The 14,427-nt window shown below is 40.1% G+C and overlaps 1 protein-coding gene across 2 annotated transcripts in view; it reads right to left on the reverse strand.

The window, feature by feature from the left end:
* The window catches only part of tspan9a (tetraspanin 9a), a 276,224-nt gene that overhangs the window by 11,025 nt on the left and 250,772 nt on the right, over window positions 1–14,427 (reverse strand). For both annotated transcript variants that reach the window (XM_021601788.2, XM_021601781.2), the window contains 2 exons: window positions 2,115–2,216; window positions 1,578–1,709 (listed from right to left, as the gene is read on the reverse strand). In XM_021601788.2, coding sequence (XP_021457463.1) covers window positions 1,578–1,709; window positions 2,115–2,216 — 234 coding nt within the window. The remainder of the gene's footprint in view (window positions 1–1,577; window positions 1,710–2,114; window positions 2,217–14,427) is intronic.

The raw sequence follows: 14,427 nt of genomic DNA on the forward strand, positions 1-14,427 counted from the left end.
GACGTCTGCGTCTCAGGTAGGAGCAAGAATTAACATTTGAAAAGGGGCTTTTAAAAAAAAATAATGTATTTAACCAGGTAGGCTAGTTGAGAACAAGTTCTCATTTGCAACTGCGACCTGGCCAAGATAAAGCAAACCAGTGTGACACAGACAACAACACAGAGTTACACATGGAGTAAACCATAAACAAGCCAATAACACAAACAAATCAATGACACAGTAGAAAAAAGAAAGTCTATATACAGTGTATGCAAAAGGCATGAGGAGGTAGGCAATAAATAGGCCATAGGAGCGAATAATTACAATTTAGCAGATTAACACTGGAGTGATAAATGAGCAGATGATGATGTGCAAGTAGAGATACTGGTGTGCAAAAGAGCAGAAAAGTAAATAAATAAAAACAGTATGGGGATGAGGTAGATAGATTGGGTGGGCTATTTACAGATGGACTATGTACAGCTGCAGCGATCGGTTAGCTGCTCAGATAGTTGATGTTTGAAGTTGGTGAGGGAAATAAAAGTCTCCAACTTTCTATTGCAGAGATTTACATGGAACTCAAACCCATCTTTAGGCACAGGTTGCACACCTCTTATTATAGGGAATCTCCCATTCTGCAGTACAGAAATATAGGGAACATGTAGACCCTGAAGTTTTGTGCTGTAAAATCAAACTGCTGTTTTAGGCATAATGAAAGCAAAAGTTCACACGGTGACCAAAATGCAAAGTAAGCAATGTTAGGCTACTTAAAATCAAAATGATGTTCAAAACAATACAATCCTTACCTCAACACACTTGCAAAGTAACTATTGGATAGTCATTTGAAATATATACTTCTTTTAGATGCACCTTTTGTCTGAGCAGAAAGAATCTGTGCAGTCTTCGATTGGCACTAGAAGAGCCGAGTCCAGGTTTACATCATGCCACCCTCCGTCCTTGACTTTTCCTATATAAGTCTATTTAACTCACATATGTTGTAAAAAAAAATATTTCGATATCACAAACGGAATGTGTTATAAGCAGATTTAAGAGGATTTAAAAAAAAAGAAGAACTTTTTCAAATCCTCCTACATAGCTGCATGCAGGTAAGATGTTTTGATTTCTATATATTATCAGAAAGAGCAGATTATGAGGTTACCAAAACCCTTACCATTGCCAAATAACTCTCAAAATTAAAGAGATAAGCTCTATTTCCAAATAAAATGTTTTCCAATGATAACCACTGTTCCATGCACTCCAAACATGAGCATGTGCCACAGTAACGTAAACTATTGAAAATGCTATTGTGTTCAATTTTTTTGTTGTCATATTCTGATGTTACCCAAGACCTTCATAAACACAAAAAAAAATATATTTTTCCGATAGCATATTGGAAATGTATTTATTACATTGTTGGGTCATTGGGTCAAAGGGCCAGGCTTTTCTGGTGTTAAAATGCTCTTTGGTTTCCCATGCTTGTGACATTGATCACATTTGATTGTTTAATATATGACCTATAGGCCTCCAATTTATTCCAGAGGATCCACATCTCATGACAGTGACTGCCCTGTGTCCGCCTGGTGTCCAGTGTGCCCACTCACCCGTGTCCAGAACATGTTGGTGGAGTTGCGTCCGCACTCCTGGTAGTGCTCCTGGCAGCAGCGGTCGGGCACCACCTTCTCCTTGAGGGCCTCGTGCCAATCTGTGTACCCTACCACCCCACAGCACTTCCACTGCAGGACACACACACACGGAGGGGGATGGCAGAAGTTAGTGCTACCTGTCTGTGCGTCCAAAGAGTCCTTAAAACAATTCTGATAAATATGTCAGTAAGTTAGTCTATTGTAATTACGTATGTACGCTCCCTGTAAGATGCTGTCCCTTAAGATGCTGTATCTTAAGGAGCCCATAGCATATTCCAAGAAACAGTATGGATGTTCCATACCGGCTGTTCTGTTAATTCAACCATCCATGGTATTTACAGCAAAAATGGTTTCAGGCGAAGGCTTCGCTATAAATGCATTTATGCACTATCCTGAGGTGAACTTGAGTCCACATGAAAGTTAATTTGCTGTTTTACATGTGAAAGTGGATTGTTCACGAATGGTCATGATCCTAGAATGTCACATACTACAAACCTCTGCTTGGATGATGTTCCATGCGTTCCTGAGGCCTACATTGTTGTCTGTGTTGTACAGAGACAAGCCATCCTTCAGGTCCTGCTTGGCATTCTCGCTGACCTGATGACAGATCACACAACACACAAACCTTGGTTAGATAGATGGCTTCAGGTGACCTAGAAATCTGTCAGACACATTGGATTATGCCGTATATCATTTGTTGAATCTGAAGGTTTGACTTTGACGTCGCTCGATTCCCTCCACTGAGCTTACATTTAAATATGCCTTTTGGCATAGCTATTGCGTTTTCCTCCCGACCGGATCTTAACAATACGATCAGTGCTCATGTCATTTCTAATGGATATAAATATTTCATCACACGTGTTAATGAGATTATTGCATACAATCTATGCTTGGCTGTTCCAGAGCAGCCGTGTATGCCTAGAGGGCTGGGAAACTACCATGGAAGATTGAAAGCGGTGTGCAGAGATGGGAGTCATTATATGGAGAAATGACACTGTGTCTGTAAGAGGAGTGCGTGCTGGTCTTACAGGACATAAAACAGGCAATTTGTTTCATATTGAAATCTTAAAGCATAAAGCAACTGTAATGTAATGTCTGTAGAAGTACAAGATGTCCCCCCATTGACACGAATGGCACAATAACCGTGGCAACGCTGTCAGTGGAAGTTACAACCCGCTGGGCACACCACGTCATTTCAACATGGAAATGTGGGTAATATCTGGTTGAGACGTTGATCAATGAGACTTGAACCTTTATTCCCCCACAACAACAACAACAAAAAACACAGAAGTTTGTTGAATTCCTAATGTGTTATCTATCACTATGCTTTCAACCATCTAAAAGGACAACCAAATTCCAATGGAAAAACAATGTCTGATTTTGGATTCAGTTGTCATCTAAATGTGTTATTCCAGCGCTTTCAACCATTTAAAAGCACAACAAACAGATATTTTGTATTTATACTTCAGTTTTCTCACTGTGCTTCATCACAACCAAATGACATGTACATTGCTGTTGATATTACATTGAAAATACATATTGTAAGTGATCGATGCTGTTTGAGATTCTGCACAGATTATTATAGCAAAAGATCTCCACAGACCTGCAACCTTTCAATGCTATCTTGAACATGCACTCTTTCTATGATTAGGCCTACATTAGAAAACATTTATAATTACAGTAACCTCAAAATGTGGCTTTGGATGTGTTACTCATTTTAAGGTTGAATAAATACTGTTTTTTTAGTTTGTAAAATAACCTAACTTTAGGCTATTTACTGTCTTACAAAAGTCATATCGAATTGTGTTTGGTTACTCAACCAAATATCAACATTTAAAATCAGTTTTTTTATATGTTAAATATTAAATCATCACTGTATGTCTAATAAATCAATGTGCATTTATTTCATGAAAATAACTCCAAATATAATATTATATCATTTATTTTCATGAGCCTCCTTTAGCCATTGAAATACTGATCGTGTGGGCATGTTGATACATTTATTTACATACACAGCCATAATTGGCGGATAGGATCGTCTAGAGTCTAGAGAGCATGGGTAGGCAACTAGATTCAGCCACAGGCCGATTTTTGTCTGAGATTATGGTTGGGGGGGGCTGGAAAATGATAATAATATTTTGTAAACTGCAAATTGACAACAACTAAGCCCAAAAATATATTATATTTTAAAATAACAATAATTTCATAGCTTGACTACATTGGGACATACATTATATTTGTGGGAATATATTTACTCAATTAAAACACATTTTTTGATGAATTCCTGTTGATTTTTCAGTCATTTTTGATACAAAAATACAAAACAAATACAGGGGGGGGGAAATAATCATGTTTTTGACTGCACTGACGCTTTAAGGGGAATGTATTGAATGCTTGGATAGTTTCATCTGAGCCAATGGCTTAATCCTATTCTTTAAATGACTACTTAGGGATTTTGGTAATTAGGCCCTTTATCGACTTCCCCAGAGTCAGAGGAACTTGTGGATATAATTTTTACGTCTCTGCATGTAGTTTGCTAACTAGCGCTAGTGTAATTGATAACTTGCATTAGCACAATGCCTGGAAGTCTATGAGTATCTGCTAACGCTAGTTAGTTTTGGCTTGCGAAACTACCTCCAACTTCCTTCATACTGGACACAGAGATAAACATGGTATCCATGAGTTCATCTGACTCTGGGGAAGTAAGTAGATAAAGGGCCTCTGCCAAAATCACAAAACTTGTTTTTTTTTTTGTTTAGTTAGAGACGTGAATCAAACATATAATTTGTTAACTTGTCGACAAGTTAATAGGCTATTTACTGCATTTCAAAAGTGATCTAGATTTGTGTTTTGTTGTCAATGCAACAAAATATCAACATTTGAAGGAGATGTATATTTTGTTCCACTGACTTAGTCTGGCTTTAATTCCATTTTGTCTACAAATTAATAATTGATATGCTGGATTCAAGTCTCAACCAAGTTAAAGAATATGACTAAATCAAATCAAACTTTATTTAAAGGGCATCTGGTGATATTTAGTTGACAACCAAACACAATTCAATATCCAGTTTGTCTACAAATGAGTAACTGATATGTTGGATTCACGTCTTCATCTCAGAATCAAAGTTAAAGAATAGGATTAAATCGAAACAAGTCAAACTTGATTTAGTCCTATTCTTTAACTTAGATTTTTGGTTCAGATGGGGACGCGAATCCAACATTTGAATTATTAACCTGAAGATGAAATGAGAAATGAACCAAAGGTTGAAACCCTAGGACACATATTGTCTGTTTTTAGTTGAACCCTGGGTTGAATTGAAACAACAGCTGTTGATGACTTTGCAAATGTGATATACGCCTAAATAGTATCATTGATGAGACAGTATATGACTTATAAAACATGGTTACATTTTATTTGCTCTGTTATACCTACCCTTTGGAATGACTTCAATAGCGACAGTGAGATCTCTCAATAATCATTCTCACGATAGCACACTGGCAGTGGCGATTTTAGCATGTAAATCTTGGTGGGGCAAACAAACACAAACATTTCCAGCATGCATGCCAGCAAAGTCACTACACAACACAAAACTAAACAAATACCTTAATTGCACTATAACGGTAACAAAGGGTGCCCACAAACTGTTAGGGCCTGCATAAAGCTGTCCCAACAGCAGAGTCCCAACACCTTAACACTGCTACACCTGGCTATCAGTGGAGCCTTGTCTGGCAGCGAAACAGTTAATTCAGCCTCATTTACTGCCTTTTAAAAAACATAGCAGATATGGCTGACTTGCTTAAACAAATGTGGTTTCTACTGGCAATTGAGATGGACAAGCTATGGCATAAGGGGACGACAAGCGGATAAGAGGCAATCCGTAATTTCGATTAAGACATTAATGAGCGAGCTAGGACGGAAAAAGTCAATATATCTATTTGTTCAGCACTTTTGAAATGTACAGCAACAGAATTCAGAACAAGGGCTGTTCTTACAGTATTCTCCCTGTACACCAAGTCAGAACTGTAGGATAAATAAAGGGGGCATATAAGCAGACAAAGAAAGCTCTTACAATATTAGATGATTACAGGGTCAACTAGAGAACATTGCCAACCCCTATGCTCCGTAGTCCGCTGGCAGCCCCACCACCACATAAAGCACTGAGCTAGGCTGAAACACCTGCATTTTGTAGCTGCCTTACTCAAGAAAACAAAAAAGAGACCAGGTTTGTATGGAGGCTTTATTTAACTCAATGATTTTTAAAATTGATTTTACCCTGTTTGCAAACTGATATGTGACACGTATTAATGCAAAATTAACACAAACAGGAAACCCCCCCCCAAAAAAATGTATTTGTTATTTTTTTGCTAAAAATGTAGGGCTGAAAACAGGTGGGGCTCTGCCCTGAATGACGGGTCGCCACTGCACATTGGCAGTGACAAATATCAAAGCTGGGCTTGGTTAAAACCCCGGATTTGAGACTAAATGGATAGCTGTAGATAAATCAACTCTGCAGCAGGAGGTGCTGCCCAGCCTGTTGTTTTTTCAGATAGTGGATACAACGTTGAAGACCTGACATTGTTTCAAAGGTAAAAATTCAACATCATTTATACAAGGGTTGTCTATGTTGAAAATTGGTTACCATAATGACATAATCCTGCGGTTAACCCATAAAATAACAGTTTACGTTGATTCCTTTTTGCAAATCCAATGTATTTTCCACCTAGATTCCACGTCACAATATTGAAACAACGTTGATTTGACCAGTTTGTGCCCATTGGGAAGGAGATGCAGTATGCCTGTCCTCACTAATCTACACTCTTAGATGAAACACTAACAGACTGACTGGGGAGAAGTTGAACATTGTTATTATAGAGGGGCTTGCTGTATAGCAAGAGGGGATAATTATTATGGTTCAGGCATCAAAATACACTTCTGGCTCGACAGGAATTGAGCAGCTGGAGAATAACACTTATAATGACACTCGGGTCTTGCTGAGGACATTCAAATATCAGATTCCCCTTTTGAAAGACCAGAAGAAGCCCTCTTATATTCAGTGTCACAGTGAGCGAAACACAGCAAAACTTTTGAACTTGTTTTTCTTGAGAGGTGATTCGTTATCGGTCTGGAAAAAACCCACAGAATTTCTCTACCATAAAGGGTGTAAATAAACTATTTGCTGAATTAATCTTAAAAGAGGAATTCACTTTTTCAGGATAATTATAATTTCACAAAAAAAGGCTAAGTAATTATTCATTATTCATAACCCACTTAAATTCTCCCAAACTTTTTAAGTAAAATTTGCATCATTTCAAATCATCATTTTTTTCTCCCAAAGTGGAGCAGTATATCTGTATTGTTCCTCATCAGCGTGAAGGCATCGTCATATCTGTCAATGTGCAGGGAAATGAGATGAAGAGCACCATAATCTATCTCTGCCTCTCTCAGTCCCATCTCCATCTCTCCTCTCCTCCACGAGTCTCTCTCTCTCCTCATTACTCCTCCCCACAGCCACACAATCACAGGAGAGAACAGGGGACCAGTCATCTTCTGAGCCCAAAAGCCCATTTTCTTTCTTTCCACCCTCCCTCCAACGTACGCGTGAGAGTCTTCGATATGTCTTGAAATGCAACATAATGATCTAGTTTTTACCACCGCTAACGAGAGGCATAGAAATGACTATGAAACAAACGACAGGCTTGATCTCTCACTGCTTTGACCTATTTTTCTCCCTTTGCGGCAGAAATGGATACAAACACTTCTTTTGTGTGAGATAGTTCTCATAACATGCTCGAATCAAGTAAGTCTATGCAGATGGCAAAATTGTTCTCTGATAGCAAAACTATGCCGTTCTTAGAGAAAACTGTCACTCATCACTCATTAACTTTCCTCAGAACCTGTCAAAATGCATCAACAGAATATCTCAAAGAGATATATTGACAGAGTGTAAAATCTCTCTCATTATGGAGCATGCTGCTGGCTTCATTTGAGCTGCAGAATCGGATGGGAGAGACGCCAGCCGTTGCCCTGATCCTGTCCACATTCTGATTGTGCCCACATTTGTCGACAGGTGTAGACAATCAAAAGACACATTGTGATCTGATTGGGATTAGATCTTCCTGACGACCCCCGGAGTTAGTCGAAGACGCATCTTGTACGGATATCCTTGAAGTGTAAACAAATCCGGATAAGGAAAGCATATGGTAAACGTCACGGTTGTATCGCCCTGACAAAAATGACACCGGCCAGTTGAATTAGATCATGGTCTTCATTAGAAACCGATGGATCAGACGCCACAGTCCAATACCATGTCCAGCTCTGAATAACATGGGGCATATAGAAATAAATATATTTCTGAAGAGATATCATCCCGAATGAGAGAAAGTGTTCTACAGTTCCCATGTCCAATGCCAGCGCAAAATCTAATATTTGAAAACATTGTAGGCTACAGAAAGGCCAAGGATTTTACTAGCAGAATCTAAACTGAACTATGTATTGGGGATGCATGCAGGGACGGACTATGATGGAGTTGCAGTAGAAGAGCTCAGTGCATGGCCAAGTATAGTGTGTAGTTGACTGATTTTTCACCTGTACCTTTAGATCTAGCCAGAATGTACGGTGGGCGGGTGGTGAATAGTCTATTCCAGTTAGTGTTATACAGTGCCTTGCGAAAGTATTCGGCCCCCTTGAACTTTGCGACCTTTTGCCACATTTCAGGCTTCAAACATAAAGATATAAAGCTGTATTTTTTTGTAAAGAATCAACAACAAGTGGGACACAATCATGAAGTGGAACGACATTTATTGGATATTTCAAACTTTTTTAACAAATCAAAAACTGAAAAATTGGGCGTGCAAAATTATTCAGCCCCCTTAAGTTAATACTTTGTAGCGCCACCTTTTGCTGCGATTACAGCTGTAAGTCGCTTGGGGTATGTCTCTATCAGTTTTGCACATCGAGAGACTGACATTTTTTCCCATTCCTCCTTGCAAAACAGCTCGAGCTCAGTGAGGTTGGATGGAGAGCATTTGTGAACAGCAGTTTTCAGTTCTTTCCACAGATTCTCGATTGGATTCAGGTCTGGACTTTGACTTGGCCATTCTAACACCTGGATATGTTTATTTTTGAACCATTCCATTGTAGATTTTGCTTTATGTTTTGGATCATTGTCTTGTTGGAAGACAAATCTCCGTCCCAGTCTCAGGTCTTTTGCAGACTCCATCAGGTTTTCTTCCAGAATGGTCCTGTATTTGGCTCCATCCATCTTCCCATCAATTTTAACCATCTTCCCTGTCCCTGCTGAAGAAAAGCAGGCCCAAACCATGATGCTGCCACCACCATGTTTGACAGTGTGGATGGTGTGTTCAGGGTGATGTGCTGTGTTGCTTTTACGCCAAACATAACGTTCAAAAAAATTGAACAAAAAGTTCAATTTTGGTTTCATTTGACCAGAGCACCTTCTTCCACATGTTTGGTGTGTCTCCCAGGTGGCTTGTGGCAAACTTTAAACAAGACTTTTTATGGATATCTTTAAGAAATGGCTTTCTTCTTGCCACTCTTCCATAAAGGCCAGATTTGTGCAATATACGACTGATTGTTGTCCTATGGACAGAGTCTCCCACCTCAGCTGTAGATCTCTGCAGTTCATCCAGAGTGATCATGGGCCTCTTGGCTGCATCTCTGATCAGTCTTCTCCTTGTATGAGCTGAAAGTTTAGAGGGACGGCCAGGTCTTGGTAGATTTGCAGTGGTCTGATACTCCTTCCATTTCAATATTATCGCTTGCACAGTGCTCCTTGGGATGTTTAAAGCTTGGGAAATCTTTTTGTATCCAAATCCGGCTTTAAACTTCTTCACAACAGTATCTCGGACCTGCCTGGTGTGTTCCTTGTTCTTCATGATGCTCTCTGCGCTTTTAACGGACCTCTGAGACTATCACAGAGCAGGTGCATTTATACGGAGACTTGATTACACACAGGTGGATTGTATTTATCATCATTAGTCATTTAGGTCAACATTTTATCATTCAGAGATCCTCACTGAACTTCAGGAGAGAGTTTGCTGCACTGAAAGTAAAGGGGCTGAATAATTTTGCACGCCCAATTTTTCAGTTTTTGATTTGTTAAAAAAGTTTGAAATATCCAATAAATGTCGTTCCACTTCATGATTGTGTCCCGCTTGTTGTTGATTCTTCACAAAAAAATACAGTTTTATATCTTTATGTTTGAAGCCTGAAATGTGGCAAAAGGTCGCAAAGTTCAAGGGGGCCGAATACTTTCGCAAGGCACTGTAGTTCCAGTATTATAATACAATCCTCAATTTTATTCTATTCTATTCTCTGAATCTTTGAGCATTTTCCAGCTATCAAAAAAGTGCAGAAGATGTGCAAACAGGCGCATAGCTTCCTGTAAGCACAAGAAAGAACACTCACTGTCCAATATAATGTAGGCTTCAATACGAAGGACTCTTTAGGCTACTTCTAGATTGACACTTTATTAATTTATAAAGCCATGTGCTTTACATGCTCCTTTGCAGTTTTTATCGATTGACACTTTTATTCCTGCATTTTCATAATTTTACCATGCGTCTTGCTATAGGTTATCGTCAAGGTTCCGTTAGCAACTTATCAGTCACTGATCAATGATTTGGAGGAAACTAAACCACGGTCATTCTCCCAGCATGTCACTCTTTCCCCTTTGGTACCGTTTAGGCCTATAGCCTACTAAAGTATATTTACAGTACAATATTTCAATATAAAGACAACGTCATCCATGCGTAAAGAACAACCCTGTCTCGACCTGTTTGAATAATGCGTTGTGCCATTCAGGAGATGCACTTTGTAGCCTACTCTGTAACTTAACCTGTTTCTATTTTTACTGTGTGTATTAGGGCTCCCGGGTGGCGCTGCATCTCTAAGGCACTGCATCTCAGTGATAGAGGCGTCACTACAGACCCTGGTTCGATCCCGGGCTGTATCACAACTGGCAGTGATCTGGAGTCCCATAGGGCGGCGCACAATTGGCACAGCGTTGTCCGGGTTAGGGGAGGGTTTGGCCGTCATTGTAAAATAAGAATTTGTTCTAAACTGACTTGCCTAGTTAAATAAAGGTAAAATAAAATAAATAAATGGCTAATTTAGGAAAGGGATCATTTTAGCTAGCTAGCCACTGGAGGACAACAACAACAAGATTCAACAATTCAAGTTGTTTCTGTCAATGACGTATTTCTCTTGATGCCATGAGAGTGAAGCCAAATCCAAACTGCATCCCGCTGACACTTTTTTTGGTGCGCCAGGACCAGTTGAGCTCACTCAGTTTATCTCAACGCTGATTGGGTATTATTGTATGCTTTTTTTAATCAAGGGAGGCCAAATGCTTCCTGGCTTCCCTTCCATTCAATGCTACAATGTCACTCTCTTTTTGACCAGACCGCATCAGATAGATGGCCAGCAAATACAGAGACAGAGGGGTGCTGTTTCGCTCGCTCGGATGCTTTCTCCGGTGAGTTACATTCAGCCTTACAAAATTGAAGGGAAATTCTGAAAACACAGGGTACATTTTTTGAGGAAGCCTGCCTTCCCTTGGCAACCATGAATACACGCCACTACTGCTGTCAGAATGGGGCCCTGGGCCAGTGTGAGAGGGAGGAGCACTAACACCCCCTGCCTACTAATGACCTACAGACCTGAGGGGGATGTCTGGCTACTCTGACTCCTTTGTCATGGAACACCATGCTTCTCCTCTGTGATGGAACAATGACTTTCTCTCTCTGGGACTTGGGTCACGATGGCCACGTGAATGCAAGCAAATGTCAGAATACATTCTTAGTATCAATGCTTTATAAGTAGAATATAGTGTTTGAAAAAAACAAAAGAATAATATACGAACAGCAATGTCACAGGGTGTCACAGGATGACAGACAGGAAGGACACAAGATCAGTTGGATAACAAAGCAAGAGCTCTATCATGTAGGAACTGTCTTCCTTTACGTGCAATCATGAGTCTAAATACAAAATCTGGCCTGAATCTGACTATTGGTTCTGACAATGATTGCAGATGATTTTGAGCATTAGCGTTACATACAGGGCTTTCACTACTGTAAGAGCATCTGCTAAATGACTAAAGTGTAAAAATGTAAATGTATTCATACCCCTTGACTTATTCCACATTTTGTTGTGTTACAGCCTGAATTCAATATTGATTAAAAACATTTTTCTCACCCATCTACACACAATGCCCCATAATGACAAAGTGAAAACATATTTTTAGAAATGTTTGCACATTTATTGAAGATGAAATACACATATCTTATTTACATTAGTATTCACACCCCTGAGTCAATACATGTTATTTAAAATACCCTTGACAGTGTTTACAGCTGGTCTTTCTGAGTAAGTCTCTAAGAGCTTTGTACACCTGGATTGTACAATATTTGCCCATTATTCTTTAAATAATTCTTCAAGCTCTGTAAAATTGGTTGTTGATCATTACTAGACAACCATAGTCTTGCCATAGATTTTCCAGCAGATCTAAGTCAAACTGTCACTCGGCCACTCAGGAACTCCAGTGTAAATTTGGCCTTTTTTAAGTTATGTTTTAAGTTATTGTCTTGCTGAAAGGTGAATTAATCTCCGGTGTCTGATGGAAAGCAGACTGAACCAGGTTTTCCACTAGGATTTTGCCTCTGCTTAGCTATATTCTGTTTATATATATATATATATATATATATATATATATATATGTATATAGAAAAACTCCCTAGTTTAGAGATGTACCATGGGCCTACACACTGAATTTGGAGGACAATCTATCCTGAAGGACTTTATGGGTCCTTGAGGCAAATGTGTGCAGCATGAAGTCTCTAGGTCAAATGGGGAGGTGGATATGAGGGTTTAAGAGAGACTGCTGATAACGGCGCCACCTATAAGCCAATCGGTGCCATTCTTTTTGACCAAGTTACTCATGGCCTCATGTTACTCATGGCCTCTAAGTTACCAATCTCTGTTTTAGTTATTTGACCATTTCAAGGGGGGAAAAATCTAAGACTAACAATATGTTTCACAGCTTCGCTGTGAACCCTCTACGAGTCCCTAAGTAGGTGGATCACTTGAGAGCACATTGCCTGACATGTTTACACACCTGAAGTGACATGTTCACATGCCATGCTTTTCTCATTTGTGGTGCAGGAAATTACAGCCCCAGCATTGACTTATTTGTAGAAAAGATAGCTCCCACACACACAACATCACCCTTTTCAAGTAATTTCACCAGATGGTAATTGAAAACAAGAATTAAAAACTCTAAATGACATAGCTCGCTAAACCTGGACAAATGAGGTTACATTAAGATAAAAAGAGCTACAAAAATAGCTTACAACAGCTTTTTATGTATTTACCACACATCTTACAGCTTACTGTGGCCTTGAGGTGCCTTAATGCTTACTGAGGGAGAACTGTGATCAGACAACATTTCTTAGAGCTCCACACTTTCAAATCCCCACTGTCAAATCCTACCGTAATCCCTTCAACCTGTTTCTCCTGACCTGCTCCTGTAGCATATGCTCTATCTACAGGTCACTGAACACTCCGCTACCTGGCCAGGGCTGCTATGGAGCACACCTGGGTTCAAATACCATTCAGAATTTTTTAAATACTTTTAGCATTTGCTCTAGCCTGCCATTAATTGCCAGATGGTTTTGCCCTTTTGCTACTATTCGATTGGTTCCATTGAGACAGGCAAGATCAATCAAGCCCAGATAAAGCATTTGAAAATTATTTCAAATAGTGTTTGAACCCAGGTCTGCTACTGAGACACAGCTACACCACCTGGGACACTCTAGGACAGAGACAGACCGATGCCCATGCTAAGAGCTGACACAGCTACACCACCTGGGACACTCTAGGACACAGACAGACAGGCATGGGTGCCCATGCTAAGAGCTGGCACAACAACACTCAGCCAGGCTGGGTCCTCCATCGTATCAGTCACATGGGTTGAATTGGGACTGAGCGTCCCCTTTCCAGTGCTTACTTGTCACCAGATTGGGTCCTACTGTATGTTTGGAACCTGTCTCAGTGCATCACCCAGTGTCCTTTCCCAGTCCTCACATACAGTAAGACAATCAGCCAGGCTGTGTCCCATCCCATATCGGTCACATAGTTTGGAAATGGTCCCAGGGCCCCGCCCTCACCAGTCCACATAAAATACCTCCTAACGCTAATGCTAATGGCTATGCTAGCCAGCCAGCCGGATGAAGGTGTAATCCAGGTAACCATGAATTAACTATTTAGTAGTCTTATGGCTATTTAGCAGTCTAATGGTTTGGGGTAAGAAACGGCCTCGGAGCCTGTTGGTGCTCTGGTACTGTTTGCCGGACGCCATCAGTGGTAACAGTCTATAGCTTGGGTGGCTGGATTCTTTGGCAATTTTTCGGGCCTTCCTCTGGCACCACCTGATATAGAGGTCCTGGATGGCAGGGAGTTCACCCCCAGTGATATACCCTCTGTAGAAGTTTGCGATCAAGGATGGTGCAATTTCCATACCAAGAAGTGATGCAGCCAGTCAAGATGCTTTCGATGGTGCAGCTGTAGAACCTTGCCAAATCCTTTTAGGGAGGGCGGTTGGCACTATTTTTCGTAAAAAAAGGAACTACTGCTGCAATTATACATTTGAAATTTGTAATAGAAATATATATATTTTAAAGTAGCTCACCCAGAATGAGGTCACAGCGCTAAAGATGGATGGGTGTAATCTGGTCTCTGGCCTTGCCATCTACTGTAGTCAGATAGTGGGTCATTGCAGGGCCAGTAGAG

Source organism: Oncorhynchus mykiss, chromosome 1 (genome assembly GCF_013265735.2).
Source record: "Oncorhynchus mykiss isolate Arlee chromosome 1, USDA_OmykA_1.1, whole genome shotgun sequence".
Taxonomy (NCBI): domain Eukaryota; kingdom Metazoa; phylum Chordata; class Actinopteri; order Salmoniformes; family Salmonidae; genus Oncorhynchus; species Oncorhynchus mykiss.